At 42.9% G+C, this 19,979-nt stretch overlaps 1 protein-coding gene across 15 annotated transcripts in view; it reads right to left on the bottom strand.

Moving 5' to 3' along the window:
• Window positions 1–2,616: 2,616 nt before the first annotated feature.
• ENOX1 (ecto-NOX disulfide-thiol exchanger 1) overlaps window positions 2,617–19,979 on the bottom strand; it is a 680,015-nt gene continuing 662,652 nt past the window's right edge. For all 15 annotated transcript variants that reach the window (XM_059892207.1, XM_059892198.1, XM_059892204.1 and 12 more), the window contains one exon: window positions 2,617–3,575. In XM_059892207.1, the coding sequence (XP_059748190.1) occupies window positions 3,444–3,575 (132 nt within the window). In that variant the 3' untranslated portion in view covers window positions 2,617–3,443. The remainder of the gene's footprint in view (window positions 3,576–19,979) is intronic.

The following is a 19,979-nucleotide window of genomic DNA, read 5'->3' on the forward strand; positions in this document are numbered from 1 at the left end:
GCTAATCGATCTGGGTTTCGACCTTAAGAAGGAATTGGGTTGCTTCTTGTATTTCCATAGCATACAGTATATTATTGCTCACATTTTCTGTCTTGGAATCTCGGATCTAAAATATTTGCAGCCTTTTAAAATATTTTGTAATTTTTTTCTTTTGTGTCTAAGCAAACTGATCTCTGGAGGCAGAAAAACATCTTGGTTCTTTCTCTGTCTTGCGTTCTAAATATTTATAAGTAACATCACTCTGAGAAATATTCAAAGTAAATGAGACAGGCTTGGATCCCTCAAAAAGCCTGTGATCTAATGGGGAGATGAGGCAAAGACTGCTGGGGAGTCAGTGCCTGAAGAAATCGTCCACATGGATAATGGTCATGCAGAGGCAGACTTCTGGGGGATGGAGAAAAGTTTCACGGCTGAGGAGAGAGGCTTTGTGTTTCCTCTTAAAGCTGCGTAGAATTGTGACGAGTAGTGCATGCATACAGACTCAGCCACTTCAGTTGTATCCATCTCTTTGCGACCCCCTGGACGGTAGCCCGCCAGGCTCCTCTGTCCACGGGATTCTCCAGGCAAGAATACTGGAGTGGGTTGCCATTTCATTCTCCAGGGGATCTTCCTGACCAAGGGATCAAACCTGAGTCTCTTACGTCTCCTGTATTGGAAGGCAGGTTCAGGTAAAGTATTTCTCTTTGGATAGATAGATATGAACAAAAGCCGATAGACAAAAACTTATTAGTCTTATTTAGGGGAGCAGTGAGAAAGCAATCCAAAAAGACCCATCGGGCCCAGGTAACAGGATTTCCAAACTTTCAACATTTTGCTGCTTCTCAGAATCCAAGAATGATGATTTGTTACTGGGTGGGTTTAGGAGATAAAGGTCTTCCCACCTGTATGCATGTACAGGGGATGGAGAATAAAGGAGAGCAAAAGCGGAGGTCTGAAGGCCCTGGGTGAGCACTGAGCTCATGGGAGGAGTGGGGACAGATTGAGAAGCGTGGCATGGTAAAAAGAACAATGTGTTTTGGAGTCACTGGGTCCTGGTTTCAAACCCTGTATTCAGAATTGTCTAACCATGCAAATTTGGCCAGATTGTTAGCACGTGTGAGCCTCCTTCTCCTTGTGTGACAAATGAGGACAATAACACTGTCCTTTTTAATAGGATTATCCCGAGGATTAGGGAGGATGGGGTGACAGGAAGACGCCGGTACCAACGCCATTTCCTTCCCCAGGTGACCTCTAAAGTCCTGTCTGAAACCAGCATGCATGTGAAATAATTCAGAAGTTTGTTTTTTTTTCCTGGCAAAAATAAGTTATTCACATAATTGAAGTTAGAAAGCAGTGTCTTATCTCAGATCTAATATAAGGTCATGCCAACTCCTTCTGCTGAGCAGAAGCCCTAAGTTGGGGTCTGCCCTGTGCAGTGTATCCTCAGGCTAAAGTGACTGCGGGCAACACTTGAAAGTATGAATGCACACTTGGAGACGTTGACCAGGTTTCAGCTTGCAGATGGTCTAGGTTATGGTACTTTCCTTTGGGCCCCTGCTAGAAGTTGTCTTTAACTGCCACTTGACTGAATTCGTCTCTTCTAATTCTTTTTCAGGTGAGCCTCTTAGGTCCTCTATTTTATGGTAACCTTATCTGTAAATAAGGAGGTCCCCTTTCGGATTGCTGTATCCTTATTTGCCTCCTGACCTAAACATGTCAGGATGATGGTGGTGGTGGGCATTCACAGATGGCAGTGAAGAGACCTCAAGTGTTTCAGCATTGATATGACATTGATATTTAGGTTGGATCATGGCTCCATTATCAAATCTTTCCTGTCACGTGGTTCGCATCATATAGACACTTTTGGGAAAATTTATTTTCCCCATTGAACTCTGAGTTCATTGGTTGGGGTGGTGAGGGGTTCCTTTCTTATTCAGCTGCATATTCATGGTGTTAGCACTGAGCCTGAATATAACATATGTGTAGATATTTATGCGAGGTATGAATAAGAATCTTAATTTATCAGGACTCAATAAAAAGAGCCGGAGGACAATAATGTCCAGTAGGAAATTATGAATGTCTTTTTGGAATTTTAAATAACATTCACTGTTCAGCTGTCTTCCTAAACAATGTTTCATTTAAAATCAATCACTATCTTGAATACTTGTTTTTTTGTGATTCTCATGTAAGGAAACAGGAGGGAAACGCAATTGAAAGCTCTATTCTACTTACATTTAAAGAAGGGAAACCTAAATTGTTGACGTGTGAATTTTTTAATTCTTTTTCTAACTTGTATGTTTTCTGGAAAACATACAAATAAACCCAGGAATTAATAATAGTAAGTAACTGGCTACTTTGTTTCTATGCATGAGGACACAAAACAAACATAAAATTCATGTTGATTATATTTGGCTGTCATATCTTGGTATTTTCAAATAATACCCATTTTAACGCTATATAATTTTTTCTGAGTACTTTCTACTTTATGATTTTTATATATTGCTGTCTGAAATGTTTTGTCTCTTCATGTCACTTACGCATTTATTTAGTCATTTAAAAATAATGGGCTATGAGATGGGATTGAATAATGTGACTAATATTTCTTAAAATATATCAAAGAATAATTTGCAAAACCAATATGGTAGAAGTCATATTTATTGAAAAAAATTAATATCTTTGCTATAAAATTTGTAACAGCAATATTTACTGAATGTTTATTTTGATGCATAAACCTGAATGTTACATACCAAGTACAAGACAGGAGCACTAGTTCATCTTTTATTTACATTTTATGAAAATCGTTATGCAGTCCATGTTAAAAGAATGTATGATGGAGGATTGTTACATTAGAAAAATAATATTCTTGGTAAAGCATTCCCAAGGAGTCCCATCACATTTTCTGCCTCTTCAATAAGGCAAAAAAGTCCCTAGAACAGCATATAACTTAATTTACAAAATGCAGTAACTGTTCAGACACATATTCAAGTTTTCTTTTGGTATGATTTTTTTTCCTTACTGTAAAATTACTTTTTTTCTTTATTCTTCTTTTTTTTTTTACTAAAACAGAAAGACTTTCAGGAAAATGTCATTGAATGATTTCAGCTATACATTACATATACAGCTTTGTAGCCTAGCAACGACCATTGCTACACCATTATTTAAATAGTCTCCTTGGTGAGCTAGTCTCAAATGTAGCATATTTTAGGGTTCTGCCATCACTATGACTGTGGAATCATTGGTTTTCATAGCAAACAGATCTGTCACAGTATGAAGCTTTGTTTTAGGGAACTGGTACACAATTACATTTCCACTCACAAGAGAACGCCACAGATGTAACTACAGTCAGGCTCTGACGGCTCCATAAAGGTCCCAAGTTGGACCTGCCCCAAACCTCCTGGGCTCACGCGGCACAGCCCTGGCCGGGTTCAGGCGGTTTCATCCAGAGATTTCATCGCTCTTCACAGTTAGGTAGTTTTAATTCCTTCGAAGGCACACAACTTCCACCTTTTTTCCAGCGTTGCTCCCACGCCTGTGAATTCCTGCTTAAACATGCGTGGCAACCTCATCAAAAGCATTTCGATTTCGTTTGCAGATATCTGTTAGAAAGGAAGAAAAGTCACTTTTGGGAGGGGAACTCATCTTACAGGAGGCAGGGGGCTGAGTAAGGACGTGCTTTCCCAAATGAGACAAGCGTGCGGTTTTCCGCTTGGCTGTTAAGTAAGGTCTTTACAGAAGGAGCGCGAGATAAAGGGCTGAGAGTGATTCGCTGCATCGTTTCCTGGGCAGCTGTTAGGAGAGGGGCATGGGATAAGCAGGTGGAAAGTTCCAGGTTCACTCTTCATATGGATGACTGCCTTACTGGCAGCGTGATGTCTGAGCAGCCCTGCCTTGATCTAAAAAGGAGATGGGGGGAGATTTAAGATAGCTCAGCGCAAACTGATCACCACTTCTGGAGAACCACAGTCCTCTGATCCAAAGGGCAGCTCTGCTGTCTGGCTCAGTGAGGACCAGAGGACCGGTGGGTAGATGTCCCGTCACCCTAACTTCCTTCTCTTAACTTTCACAGGGGCCAGAAGACCACATAGCTTTAGGAATAAAAATGAAACTCAGCACCCACAGCAATAAAAGTCTCAATGTCTAGTCATAAAACCCAGGTAGGTTTTTTAAATGCAATTTTTTTTTCTTCTCCCAATTTTTATTACATATATTTTTATACCAATAATTCATTTTTTCTTAAAGATTGGAACAACCACAATCTTTCTACTCTAACACAGCCATTGCTCTTATTTTCCTGTGTTTGCATCCTAATCCATGCCATATATATATATATATAGGGATCTCAGATAGAAAGTTGACTGGGATCCTGAATTTGTTTAAATTTTGTATCATACTATTGTTATGAGCTAAAAATGGCCCTACCAAGATAGTCTCCATAAGTCACAGAAAGGGGGAATAACAACATTCAGTAAAGATGTGTGCAGACTACAGGCTTAGCACAGCTTTGGACATTCAGAAATGCTCGGCAAATAAGACATTCTTTTTTCATGGTGCAATCACTGTACAGATACCGTGTGTCCTAAGTTGCTTCAGTTGTGTCCGACTTCTTTGTGACCCAGTGGACTGTAGTCTGCCAGCTTCCTCTGCCCATGGGGACTCTCCAGGGGATCTTGCTGGCCCAGGGATTGAACCCGCCTCCTCATGTCTCCTGCATTGGTAGGTGGGTTCTTTACCAGTAGTGCCACCTTGGATACTTCCCAGTTAACAATTAAGAGAGACCAAACAACTGACACCACAGAATACAAAAGTGTAAGAGGATACTAGGAATAATCATATGCCAACAAGTTGGACAACCTATAAGAAATGTATATGTTTCTAGAAACGATACAACCCACCAAAACTGAATCAAGAAGAAATAGATATTTTGAACAGATAGATCACTAGAAGTGAAATAGAATCTGTAATTAAAAAAAAACAAAAAACAAAAAAAACAAACTCCCTGCAAACAAAAGTCCAGGACCGGATGGCTTCACTGGGGAATTCTACCAAACACACAGAGGAACTACACGGATTCTTCTCAAACTCTTCCAACAGACGGAAGAAGGAATATTCCCAAAGTTGTTATAGGAAGCCACCATCACCTGATACCAAAATCAGACAATGTCAAAAAAATTACAGGCCACTATGTGGGGCTTCCTATGTGGTGCCAGTAGTAAATCTCCCTGCCAGTGTAGGAGACATAGAGATGCAGGTTCGGTCCCTGGGTTGGGAAGATTCCCTGGAGAATGAAAGGGCACCCCACTCTAGTATTCTTGCTGAGAATCTCATGGACAGAGGAGCCTGGTGGGCTGCAGGCCATGGGGTTGCAAAGAGTCAGACACAACTTAGCGTCTGAGCACATATCTTTGATGAATAACAGATACAAAATTTAAAACAAAATATTGGATCAAACTAGATGGATGCAGGGTTAGTAGGAAGTCCATCTTGCCATGGCTGACTTTGAAGAGAGAGGTAAAAGTGAACGTGAAGTCGCTCAGTCGTGTCTGACTCTTTGTGACCCCATGGACTGTAGCCTACCAGGCTCCTCTGTCCATGGGATTTTCCAGGCAATAGTACTGGAGTGGGGTGCCATTTCCTTCTCCAGGGGATCCTCCTGACCCAGGGATTGAACCCGGGTCTCCCTCATTGTAGACAGACACTTTACCATCTGAGTCACCAGGGAAGTCAAGAGAGGTAGAGAGCCACAATTCAGGGAACACAGACAGCTTCTAGAACCTGGACAAGGACCCCTGCCAGTGTTGCTGTGGCATCCTGCATCACTCAGAGCCCCAGAAGTTGCCCTGTTCGTGCTGAAGGCAGTTCTGTAATGGATGTACAATTAGACTTCATTATCATCACTGTGAAGGGGTGCTGTTGTGCCTACTGATATGGCACTGGTTTAATTAAGAGTTTATACATCATGCTGATGGCAGAATAGAAGGAACTTGAGCTCACTTCCTCACATAAGCACACCAAAATCCCAACCCATTGCTGAACCACCACTGATAAAAAAGACTTGAACCTACCAAAAAAGATATTCTAATCCAAAGATGTAAAGAAGAAACTCAACAAAAAGGTAAGAGGGGTGCACGTGTGATATAGTCGAATCCCATTGCCCCCTGGGTGGGTGACCCACAAACTGGAGAAGAAATACACAGCAGAAGGTCTCCCACAAGAGTGAGAATTCTGAGTCAGACTCCTTAGCCTTGGGTTCTGGCGTTAGGAGGCGGCATGCCCAGAGCATTTGGTTATGAAAGCCACTAGTGCTTGAGCACAGAAGTTCCGCAGGACTGGGCTAAACAACAAGTCCGCTCTTGGGGGGCTACACGATGTCTCGTGTACACCAAGAGCCAGGGCCAAAGCAGTGACTTTGTAAGAGCCTGGGCCAGACCTACCTGCTGGTCTTGGAGGGTCTCCTGGGGGAGGCAGGGGGTGGTGGGGCTCACTGTGGGGACACAGACACTGGTGGCAGAAGTGCTGGGGACAGTTCATCTGTGCGAGCTCTCCTGGAGGCTGCCATTTTGGAACCAAGACCTGGCCCCACCCAAAAGCCTGTAGGCTCTGGTGCTGGGACACCTCAGGCCAAACCACCACAAAGGTGGGGACACAGCCCCTCCCATCAGCAGACTGGCTGCCTAAAGACTTCCTGAGCACACAGCCACCTTTAGACACGCCCCTTGCCACAGCCCCACCCACCAGTGGGTGTGTACCAGCCCTTCCATCAGGAAGCCTAGATAAACCTCTAGACCAGCCTCACCCATCACGGGGGCAAGACACCCCAAAGCAAGAGAGCTACAATCCAGCAACACGTGAAACTCAGTCAGCAAATGCAGACCAGAGCCTACCCTGGGACCAGCTGGTCCCTGGCCCTTGGACAAGAGGGAGTGTGTACTGCTAGGACACAAAGGACAGCCCCTATACAATGCCACTTCTCCAAAGTCGAGAAACATAACTTTCCACTTACATAAAAATGTGCTGCTAAACTGGAGCTCCAATATTTGGCCACCTGATGTGAAAAGCCAACTCACTGGAAAAAGACCTTGATGCTGGGCAAGACTGAGGACAGAAGGGGGTGACAGAGGATGAGATGGTTGGATGGCATCACTGACTCGATGGACATGAGTTTCAGTAAACTCAGGGAGATGATGAAGAACAGGGAAGCCTGGTGTGCTGCAGTCCATGGGGTCACAGAGAGTCAGACATGACTGAGTGAGTTGTTGTTACAGCATACAGTTAGAAATTGAGACGTGAGATGGTAGAGGAATATGTTTCAGATGAAGAAACAAGATAAAACCATAGAAGGACAACTAAGTGACCTGGAGATAGGCAATCCACCCAAGAAAGAGTTCAGAGTAATGACGGTAGGGATGACCCAAGAACTCAGGGAAAGAATGAATGCAGAGTGAGAAGTTACAAATTTTTAATAAAGAGCTAGAAAATATAAAGAACAAGAGTCGATGAATACAGTAACTGAGATGAAAAAAGTAGAATCAATAGCAGAAAAAAACGAGGCAAAAGAACAGATAAGTGAGCTGGAAGAAAGTCATGGAAATCACTGCCACAGAATAGAATAAAGAAAAAAAAAAAAGATAATGAAAAGAGGACAGTTTAAGAGATCTCTGGGACAACATCAAATGTACTAATGTTTGCATGATCGGGGTTCCAGAAGGCTTAGGGCCTGAGAAGATATTCAAAAAGAGAATAGTTGAAAACTTCCTTAACATGGGGAAGGAAACAGTCACCCAAATCCAGTAAGAAAGTCCCAGGCAGGATAAACCCGAGGACGAACAACATACCAAGATGTATACTAATCAAACTGACAAAAATATTAAGTCAACAAGAGAAAAGCAACAAATAACATACACAGGAATCCCCATAAGGTTATCAGCTAATTTTTTTCAGCAGAAACTCCAGGTCAGAAGGGAGTGGCATGATATAATTAAAGTGATGAATGGAAAAAGCTACAACTGAGAAAATTCTACCCAGCAAGGCACTCATTCAGATTTGACAGAGGAATCCAAAGCTGTACAGACAGGCAGATGCCAAGAGAACTCAGCACCACCAAACCAGCTCTACAAGAAATGCTAGAAGAACTCCAGTCGGTGGAAAGGAAAAGGCCACAACTAGAAACAAGAAAATTATGAAATGGGAAAGCTCACCAGTAAAGGCAGACAACGGTAAAGGCAGGAAATCATCCACACTCAACTATATCTAAACTAGTTACAGGAGAGGAGAGTACAAATGCAGGATATTTGAAATGCATTTGAAATTAAGAGATCAGCAATTTAAAATAATCATGTGTATGTGTATATATACATATGTGTGTGTGTACACAGAATGCTATATATCAAAACCTCATGGTAACTGCCAATAAAAAACTATAATATATATTTTTAGGCAAAAAAGAAAAATGAATCCCAACACAACAGCAAAGATATCCATCAAATCATAGGATAAGAGAATAAAAGAATGAAAAAGACCTACAAAAACAAATCCAAAACAATTAACAAAATGGCAGTAAGAACACACATATCAATAACTACCTTAAATGTAAATAGATAAAAGGAGCCAACCAAAAGATACAGACTGGCTAAATACAACAACAAGACCCATATATATGCTGTCTATAAGAGACCCACTTCAGACCTAGAGACACATGCAGACTGTCAGGGGATGGAAAAAGATATTCCATGCAAATGGAAATCAAAAGAAAGCTAGAGTAGGAATACTCATATTGCACAAAATAGACTTTAAAATAAAAGGCATGTTACAAGAGACAAAGAAGGACACTACGTAACAATCAAGGGATCAATCCAAGAGAAGATACAACAGTTGTAACTATATATATACGCACCCAACATAGGAGTACCTCGATATATAAAGCAAATGTTCACAGACATAAAAGGAGAAACTGATAGCAACATAATAATGGCTTGGGGCTTTTAACACCCCAGTTTCATCACTGGACAGATCATCCAGATAGAAAACCAATAAGGAAGTATAGGCCTTCAAGGACACGTTTATACCAATTGGACTTAGTTGATATTTAAAGAGCATTTCATTCAAAAGCAATCGAATACACATTCTTCTCAAGTGCACATGGAACATTCTCTAGGACTGATCACAGGCTGGGCACAAAGTAAGCCTCAGTAAATTTAAGAAAATTGCAATCATATCAAGCATCTTTTCTGAGCACAGCACTATGAGATTAGAATCAATTACCAAAAAAAAGAAGCTGGAAACACAATCATCTGGAGGCTAAACAAGATGCTTCTAAACAACCAATGGATCACTGAAGAAATAAAAAAAGAAAGAAAAAAATACCTAGATACAAATGAAAACAAAAGCACGATGATTCAAAACCTACTGGACACAGCAAAAGCCGTTCTAAGAGGGACGTTTATAGCAATACAGTCTTACATCAGGAAGCAAGAAGAACAAACAATACCTAAAGCTAGTAGGAGGAAAGAAAGAAGATCAGAAATAAATGAAATAGAGATTACAAACACAACAGAAAAGATCAAACTAAAAGCTGGTTCTTTGAATAAACAAAATTGATAAACCTTTTGGCAGACTCATCAAGAAAAAAAAAGAGGGCACGCAGGTCAATAACATCAGAGATGAAAAAGGAGAAGTCAGACTGTCAGCACAGAAATACAGACGGTCATAAAGGACTGTTACAAGTTACTGTGTGCGAAGTCACCTTGGTCATGTCTGACTCTGTGTGACCCTAAGGGCTGTAGCCCACCCAGGCTCCTCTGTCCATGGGATTCTCCAAGCAAGAATAGTGGAGTGGGTTGCCGTGCCCTTCTCCAGGGGATCTTCTCAACCCAGGGACCGAACCTTTGTCTCTTACGTCTCCTGCATTGGCAGGTGGGTTCTTGACCAGCTGAGCCACCGTCAAAGCCCTACACCTGTAAAATGCACAGACTAGAAGAAATGGACAAATTCATAGAAAGTCAAAAGAAAATCTCCGAAGACTGAACCAGGATGAAATAGAAAATAATGGACCAATTACCACTACTGAAATTGAATCAGTAATTTAAAAATTCTCAACAACAAAAGTCCAGCAGCAGGTGGCTTCACAGACTACTCTCAGACACTTTGGAAGAGTTAATACCTGTTCTTCTGAAACTTGTCCAAAGAATTTCAAGAAGGGAACACTCTTGAACTCATTCTACAAGGCCACTATCAACCTGATACCAGAGTTAGACAAAGATACCACAGAAGAGAAGATTATAGGCCAGTATCACCGATGAACAGAGATGGAAACATCCTCAAGAAAATACTAGCAAACCAACTCCAACAGTACATTAAAAGGATCATACACTATGATCAAATGGGATTTATCCCAGGGATGCGAGGGTTTTTCAGTATCCACAGTGTGGATGAGTATGATACACCATATTAATACATTATTGCCTGGGGGATTTTTGCAGGGACTAACACCTGTTGCTGGTGATTGTTATGCAAATGAACATTAAAATATCTCAATAACGTTGTGTAATAATATGTCTGTGGTCAATAACTTATTAACAAATTGAAGAATACAAACCACATGATATCAATAAGTGCAGAAAAACATTTTGAAAAAATTCAGCCTTCTTTTATGATAAAAACTCTCCAGAAAGTGGGCACAGACGGAACATGCTTCAACATAATAAAGGCCATTTATGACAAACCCACGGCTAACATCATACTCAGTGGTGAAACTCTTGAAAGCATTTCCTCTTAGATCAGGAACGAGACAAGGAGGATATATACAGTCTCACCACTTCTATTCAACATAGTTTTGTAAGTTCTAACCACAGTTCAGTTCAGTCGCTCAGTCGTGTCCAACTCTTTGCAACCCCATGAACTACAGCATGCCAGGCCTCCCTGTCCATCATCAATTCCCAGAGTTCACCCAAACCTATGTCCATTGAGTTGGTGATGCCATCGAACCATCTCATCCTCTGTCGTCCCCTTCTCCTCCTGCCCTCAATCTTTCCCAACATCAGGGTCTTTTCAAATGAGTCAGCTCTTCGCATCAGGTGGCCAAAATATTGGAGTTTCAACTTCAACATCAGTCCTTCCAATGAACACTCAGGACTGATCTCCTTCAGAATGGACTGGTTGGATCTCCTTGCAGTCCAAGGGACTCTCAAGAGTCTTCTCCAACACCACAGTTCAAAAGCATCAATTCTTCTGTGCTCAGCTTTCTTTATAGTCCAACTCTCACATCCATACATGACTACTGGAAAAAACATAGCCTTGACTAGATGGACCTTTGTTGACAAAGAAATATCTCTGGTTTTTAATATGCTGTCTAGGTTGGTCATAACTTTCCTTTCAAGGCCACAACAGTAAAACAAAAGAAATAAAATGTATCCAAATTGGGAGAAAAGATGTCAAACTGTCACTATATGCATACGACATGATGCTCTATATAGAAAACCCTAAGGACCACACAAAAACGACTAAAATTAATAAAACAATACAGTAAAGTAGCAGAATACAGGAGAAGGCAATGGCACCCCACTCCAGTACTCTTGCCTGGAAAATCCCATGGATGGAGGAGCCTGGTGGGCTGCCAGTCCATGGGGTCACTAAGAGTTGGACACGACTAAGCGACTTCACTTTCACTTTTCACTTTCATACACTAGAGAAGGAAATGGCAACCCACTCCAGCGTTCTTGTGTGGAGAATCCCAGGGACGGGGGAGCCTGGTGGGCTGCCGTCTATGGGGTCGCACAGAGTCGGACACGACTGAAGTGACTTAGCAGCAGCAGCAGCAGAATACAAATTGATGTACAGAAATCTGTTGCATTTTTTTACTTTGCACTAACAATGAAATATCAGAAAGGGAAAGTAAAAAAACAAAAATCCCTTTGAAAAAATCATATAAAAAATACTTACGAATAAACCTGACTTAGGAGGTGAAAGATTTACATGCTGAGAATAATGAGACAATTGAAGATGATTCAAAGAAATGGAAAGATACCACATGCTCTAAGGTTTTATTAATAATCAGGATGATTAAAAAGGCATACTGTCCAAGACAATCTGCAGATTTAATATGATTCCTGTCAAATTACCCACAGAACAAAGAATCCTAAAGTCTATATGGAACCATGAAAGACTCGGAATTGCCAAAGCAACCTTGGGGAAAAGAACAAAGCAGGAAGCATAACCCTCCTAGATTTCAGGCAGCAGTAGCTGTTCATCGCCAGGTGGTGTCCTGCTCTTTGCAGCCCCATAGACTGCAGCATGCCAGGCCTCCCTGTTCCTCACCATCTCCTGCAGTTTGCCCAAGACAATAGAAAGCTTCAATAATCAAAATGGTATGGTAGACATGGATAACAGAAATAGACATGGATAAACAAAAACAGACATGGATAACAGCCCAGAAATAAACCCATACACCTATGGTCAATTTTTGACAAAGGAGGCAAGACTGTAAGGGAGGAAAGACAGTTTCTTCAGCAAGTGGTGTTGGGAAAGCTGGACAGCTGCATATAAATCCATGAAGTCAGATCACTCCCTCACACCTCTTTCACACCATACGCAAAAATAAACTCAAAATGACACCATAAAAATCCTAGGAAGAATACAGGCAAAACATTTTCTGACATAAATTATACCAATGTTTTCTTAGCTTAATCTCTCAATACAATAGAAATAAAAACAAAAATAAACAAGTGGGACCTAATTAAACTTAAAAGCTTTTGTACAGCAAAGGAAACTATAAACAAAATGAAAAGACTACATACAGAATGGGGGAAAATATTTGCAAACAATGTGACCGACAAGGGCTTAATTCAGAAAAGACACAAACAGCTCATCTAATAGTAGTAAACAACAACCCAATCGGAACATGGGCAGAAGGTCTAAACAGATATTTCTCCAAAGAAGTACAGATGGACAATTGGTATATGGAAAGACGCTCAACATCACTAATTAGAGAAATGCAAATCAAAGTTACAATGAAGTATCACCTCACACTGGTCAGAATGGCCATGATTCAAAAAATCTACAAATAACAAATGTTGGAGAAGGTGCAGACAGAAGGGAGCCCTCCCACACTGCTGATGGGAATGTAAGTTGGTACAGCCACTGTGGAGAATAGTGTTATTATTAGGATTGTGTGTAAAATGTAACACAGGGCCTGGCACAGGTTCAATTTCTCTCTCTATCCCTATTTCAGCAATGCTGATCGAATCCTGCATGCTCACATCAGGTCTTCGGTGATTGGTGGGTCAAACTCTGTGCTGAAAAGCAGCAACACGTCATCTCCTATGGTAGCTTCTGACCTGAGCCTAGACTTCAACCACAAAGGAAGCAGAGGTCGGCAAGAGGCAGCGGAGAGGCGGCACCACGTCCTCAGACTGGGTCCGTGCTTCAAGTGCACTGTCTCATCAAAAAGTTATCTAAACAGGCAAATAAGCCGTTCACCTGCTAGAAGGAAGAAATGCAGACGCAGAAGTTCACTTTCCAGTCACGAATGACCATTAACCTGCTTTACCATCTTGCCTGGCTTCCAGGGTGGCTCAACGGTAAAGATTCTCCCTGCCAAGCAGGAGATGTCAGTTCGATCGCGGGATCAAGAAGATCTCCTGGAGAAGGAACTGTCACTTGACTTCAGGATTCTTGCCTGGAGAATCCCATGGACAGAGGAGCCTGGTGGGCTACAGTCTATGGGATTGCAAAAGAGTCAGACGTGACTGAGCGACTGAACAACGACCGCCACCATCTTGCCTAAGTCACCAAGTGTCTTTGGGCATTTTCTCACTCGCAGGAAAGGAATTGGAAGGAAACTCATCGGATGCTCTAAGGACTTCTGCTGCAGTGTTGCCCCAGCACACGCTAACACTGGGTTTGGGGCAGGCCTTTAAAATTCACCTGTCCACGAGGTTGTGGCGGAGATCTCAAACTGAGAGAATGTGATAGGTCTTTTGCGCACTTTTAAGCTCAAAACAAATGGCAGCCAACACTAGGCAGCACTTACTATGTGCCAGATACTGCTGTAAATGCTTTTCATCTATTAAGCCATTTAATACACATAAAAAACCCATTCTATAGGCAGTGAAGCTAAGGTACAGAGATGTTAAGTGAGTTGTCTGAAGTCACACATCTAAATAGTAGTGAAACTGGCATTTGAAATTCTCATGATTACTTAGCTGGAATAACCAGTTAGCCAGAAATGATTATAACAACCATTGGTGTCTTCAGAAGTAGTTAACTATGCACGATACTGGATGCTTGGGGCTGGTGCACTGGGACGACCCAGACGGAGGGTACGGGGAGGGAGAAGGGAGGAGGGTTCAGGATGGGGAACACAGGTATACCTGTGGCGGATTCATTTCAATATTTGGCAAAACTAATACAATATTGTAAATTTTAAAAATAAAATTTAAAAAACAAAATAAAATAAAATATATCTGAGCAGTAAATGCTATTAAAAAAAAAAGAAAAGTAGGTAAAGAGTCTAGGGTGGTGAGAAAATAGTACAACTAGGGGAAAGACTAACTTATTAAAAAAAAAAAAAAAGAAGTAGTTAACTGCCAGTTGCTGTTGATACTGCAAGGTAACGGCCTGATTCAGCCAGGACGGTGTAAATATTATAATATGGACAGGGATACAATTACAGCACAGGCACCTCAAATGAAATCTTATCTAAAATACCCATTAAAAAATAAATAAAAAGCTCTGCAAAATGAAAAGGCAATCTACCGAATAGGAAAAATACTGCAAGTCATATGTCTGATAAAGGGTTAATATTCACAATGTACAAAGAACTCACAAAATCAGTAGCAAAAAACCTAGGAATCCAATCGAAAAAATGAGTGAGGATCTGAACGTTTTCCAAAGATGACATACAGATGGCCAACAGATACATGAAAAGGTGTTTAACATCACTAATCAAGAGAAAAAAAAAAAAAAAACCACAGTGAGATATTATTGTGAATAATCTAGAGATAGTTAAAAGTACAGAGAGGATCAGGGCTTTCCTGGTGGTCCAGCGGCTAGACTCCGAGCTCCTGATGCAGGGAGCCTGGGTTCGAGCCTTGGTCAGGGAACCAGATCCCACATATCACAACTAAAGATCCTGTGTGCTGCAGCGAAGATCGAAGATCCCATATGCCTGAGCTAAGACTGGGCACAACAAAATAAATAGGGCAAGGACGTTGCTGTGTATGTTACTTGCAAAGACCAAGTCATTTTATGTGAATATAAAGGATTTGAGCATCTGTGGATTTTGGTAACCACAGGGTTTGTTTGAGCCAGTCGCCTGCAGATACCAAAGGACAACAGTATTGGGGAAGCAATTAAAAGGAGCCTGATGCCAGGAAAAAAAAAATTCATTTACTAATAAGGTACTCAGCTAGATTCTAGAGCCATTCCCTTAAAGATGTTTATGTCTCATGTGAGAAGAAACAGCATGGAGAAACTGCTTCATGTTATTATTTTGATGGTTTTTAAACCTTTTCCCTTCCTGATAAAACAACCTATATGACATGTGACATTTGGGGATTTTCAAGACAAATTCAAGAGAAAATTTGTCCTTCTGTTTTAGTGTATGTCTGAAGAAGAATGTTAACCTACAAATTTCTTCACTTTAATTCTTTTTTTCTTCTCTTCCTTATTAAAACATGCCAGCTGTTATGATCCTGTCTTCATGGTATCCTTTCTCTTCCTCTCAGTCATTTCGTGGTCTTCAGAACTGGAAGCGTCATGGAATCATCACAAAGACACAGCACTCAGCGCTCACTGGCTGCGATCAGAGCCAGAGGGACCCATCTCCCGGCCAGGTGTGCAGGATTCCCTTCCCCAGACCCCTTCTGAGGCCGGGGATTCTCCCTGAGCACCTGTGGGTCACGGATGGAACCCTGGGGTCCAGGGCAGGGCTGCTGCCGGCCCAGCTGGTACGTGGAGAGGCTGGAGCTCCGAGCTGGGCTCCTGATGCTGCATCCAGCCCGGCTTTCCAGCACCGCATTCGCTTTCTCACAAGGATACTATGAGACGAATCAGATACACGAAGCTAAGAGAATCCCGTGCGGCGTTATGATATAGGTCAGAAACGTGCTGTGACTGTGAAATCTCATTTTCCCATACACCACATGTTGGTGCTCTGGCAACTGGGGAGGGTTGTCATAAACATGATGCTTTTATTTCCTCTTACCCAGCTGGCTTTTATTCCGGGAAACTGGGGGTCTGTGTGTCTTTTTATTCTTCGATGTTGTCAGTGGCTCCCCCTCACTTCTGTTTAAAATTTTCTAACGTTTATTCTTTGAGAAAGGATTGATTTGCTCTAATTAGAAGGAAAAGAAAGGATGAGAAGGAAGGCTCTAACCAAGGGGCTTGCGTGATGGTGGTTTGTGAGAGGCAGAGGTCATCTGTAAGATGTACTTGCTTTATTTTCTGGTCTGCTGACTCTGGTTCAAGCCCACTGCCTCCTTGCCAGGCCACTAAGCACATGTATACACGGACACAGGAAGGCATAAATAAATTTTATCATCGGGGATGGTTGGCTCTGTGTCCCATATCAGTCAGCCAAGGGAGGCCAGTGGAGAAGGGGTTTTCATTTTGGGGGACTGAAGAGACACCCACATAGGCTTTGTCAAGGCTGGAGAGTCAAGAGAAGCCAACTGCAAAAATCAGATTTCTTTTTGTGGAATGAACTGACTGTTAGCCTTTCCTGCACGTTGAGATCTTACTCATCCTTCACATCCCTGGGCAGGGCACGGTGTCGCTACACGCCACACAGACGCCTTGCAGCGAATATCCGCAGAGAGACATGCAGAGTGTGGGTGGGGAGGCAGGCAGGACACAGGAAGAAACGGGAGAGGAGAAAAGGGAAAGATGATAAACGGAAGTGAGGACCTGGGGGAAAGAGAAGGAAAGGGCTGGGAGGCAGAGGATCAGGGAGGAAGGCGAGGAGGTGTGAGGAAAAGCACAGGAAAGCAGGAAGAAGAGAACAGAAGGAAAGAACCAGAAGGAGAAGAGGAAAGATCTGGAGGGAAATGGAGAGAGGAAGGAGGGGAGAAAGGGGAGAGAGATGGTGAGGACCGCTCAGGCACTCCAGAGGAGCCATGAGAACCAGCACGGACTCGTGGGCGCCCCTGCTGGTCATGATCCGCACGCACTTTGCCCTTCTCCAACCCCTGTTGCGCTCCCTGTCTGCCCACCCTACCAAGCGAACATCTCATTAGTTCACCTCTGACTCTCAAGTTCCTTCATAAATACACCATTTGCTCATTGAGACTACGAGCTTTTTGAGAGCAGCGTCCTTTCTTAGATTTCTTTTGTATCCTGGCCACTCCCCGTTCTGCCTTGTCCATAGGAAACACAGTTTGTAAAAAAAAAAAGCAGTGACTTAACCAAGTAGTCACTGGGTCCCTGGTACCCTCTTCAGTTATAACTCCCTTTCTGCTTTTCATGCGGCCAGATGGAAGTCTCCTTACCTCCAAACCTTCCTATGCCACATGCTTTCTAGAGGCGCTGTGACGTCTGGAAAACACATTCATGATAGCCTGTCTAAGCAACAGAACACTCATTCACTCAGGTGGCTACTCAGGAGAACACCAGAATATACGTAATATTAAAGATTATTCAGGTAGGGGGACTTCCCCGGTGGCCCAGTGGTGAAGACTTCACCTTCCAGTGCAGGGGGTACTGGGTTTGAGCCCCGGTTGGGGAGTTAAGATCCCATGTGAAAGGGTCAGTTGCTGAGTCGTGTCCGACTCTTTGCAACCCCATGGACTGTAGCCCGCAAGGCTCCTCTGTCCATGGGATTCCCCAGGCAAGAATACTGGAGTGGGCTGCCACGCCCTCCTCCAGGGGCTCTTCCCGACCCAGGGATTGAACCCAGGTCTCCCGCACTGCAGGCAGATTCTTTACATCTGAACCACCTGAGATTCCACATGCTTTGCGGCTGAAAAAAACCCAAAACATAAAACAGAAGCAATATTGCAACAATTTTCAATAAAGACTTTAAAAATGGTCCACAGTGAAAAAAATCTACCAAAAAAAAAAAAAAAGATTATTCAGGTAGGCAATCTCACAAACACTATTTGGAACATTTTCTCCAACCTTACCACCTAGCTATCATCTGGGGAAGAATGCTCTCCAATTAAGGTCTATTTTGCACCTCCTTGGAACTGACAAGATATTTTATCTATCTCACAGGAATGCTTCCAGTACACAGATGCAAATGGTTTTCCCCTCTGGCGGGAAAGGAACATGTCATGAGCACCCAAGTCTGTTACCAAACATGGTGTCATGTCCCAAATGGCAGCTCTTTCTAAAAAAAATTAGCCTCTGTGGCCCCATTATATCGAGTCTGGTCTCAGAATCAAATTGTTCACTTTATGAGTTTTAGGAAGAGGCTGCTGGCAGGTGGGTGGGGAGCCAGAGACACTTGGAGAACTGGGTCTGAATCTCTTAGACAGTATTGGGGGAAGATCAGAGGTCTCCCCCCTCTTCACTGTTAGACAGAAAACATTCATCTGCTGATGCTCAGATGTGACTTCTGCAAGGCTTAGGATAAGCCAGTGAGCTCAAAAGGCTCTGGGCTGATATGAGACATTCTAGGTATTGATCATAAAGCATTTTCAAGATAGTGTTGCCCGTTTGGAAAAGATTACCTGCCTGTGCCTGGGGCATGAGTTTTGACTCAGTAAAGCTTCAGGAAGCCATCTCCCCTCAACCACTCTGGCACTGTCTTCCTCTGAATGCATCTTTCTGACTTGGTCATATGTTTGTGACATAAGAGAGCTGAGCAGATGAGAGTGAGTGGTTTAGAAGAGGCAGGAAAGAAAAAAAAAAAATTAGGCAGAAAAAGTATTTAACCAGAAAATGGACTATTTGGGGATACACAGTTTTAGGGACCCCTGTGCAATGTACATGCCCATCCTAACTTAAATTAATTCCTGTCTCTCCTTCCATTTTTGACCATCCATATCCTCATCTGTGGCCTTCAGGGAACTCCTAAGAAAAACTCTGCTACAGGCTGGACGGAAGCTGCTTTCCTTGTTCCTGTCTGCATGTGTGTGCTGAGTCACTCAGTCGTGTCTGACTCTTTGTGACCCCATGGATTGTAGCCCGCCAGGCTCCTCTGTCCATGGGATTCTCCAGGCAAGAATATGGGAGCGAGTTGCCATTTCCTTCTCCAGGGATCTTCCTGACCTAGGGATCTAACCCAGATATCTTGCATTATTGCAAGTGCCTTCTTTACCATCTGAGCCACCAGGAAAGCCCATCAAGACAGGGCAAGGCAGAATTGAAATGTTATCTTAACAGCAGTGGTGATGGTGACTCTGTCTCATCTCAAGGAAACAATACGGTGCTAAGTGGAATTTCTAGAAAGCCCTCTCAGGACTTCCCTTGGTGGTCTAGTGGTTAAAAAATCCACCTTGTCATGCAGGGGACTCGGGTTCAATCCCTGGTCAGGGAATTAAGATCCCACATGCCACAGAGCAACTGAACCCAAGTGCTGCAACTTCCGAGCCCAAATGCCACGACTAGAGAGTTCACATGCCACCAGAGAGAGATTCTGCATGATGCAGCGAAGATCCCGTGTGCTGCAGCTGAGACTCAACGCAGCCAGGTGAACAACGAAACGAACAAATAGTAAAAAGCAGGAGCCCTCTCAGCAGTCAGCAAACATCCCGAGCTGCGGAAGCCAGGCTGAATTCCCCATCTTCATGCAACATTCACCAAAACTCTGGAGTTGGGGGGTGGACTGTGACACTCAGCTTGTCCTGATTAACCACAGTGGGCGCCAGGAGCTAACCAGGATTAACTAACAGGATTAACCAGGCTGCTGTGCAGGAGAATGTCAGTGACAGGGCCATGGCCCTGCAGGGTCCTGAGCCTCCTGGTAGCAGATGCAACGACAGGGCCCTGGAGGACACTTAGAGGACAAACCACTCCTCGATTTACTATCTGCTGAGATTCTGGGGCTGTGGGATTCCAGTCTAGAG

This window comes from Bos taurus, chromosome 12, assembly GCF_002263795.3.
Source record: "Bos taurus isolate L1 Dominette 01449 registration number 42190680 breed Hereford chromosome 12, ARS-UCD2.0, whole genome shotgun sequence".
In the NCBI taxonomy this organism is placed as follows: Eukaryota; Metazoa; Chordata; class Mammalia; order Artiodactyla; family Bovidae; genus Bos; species Bos taurus.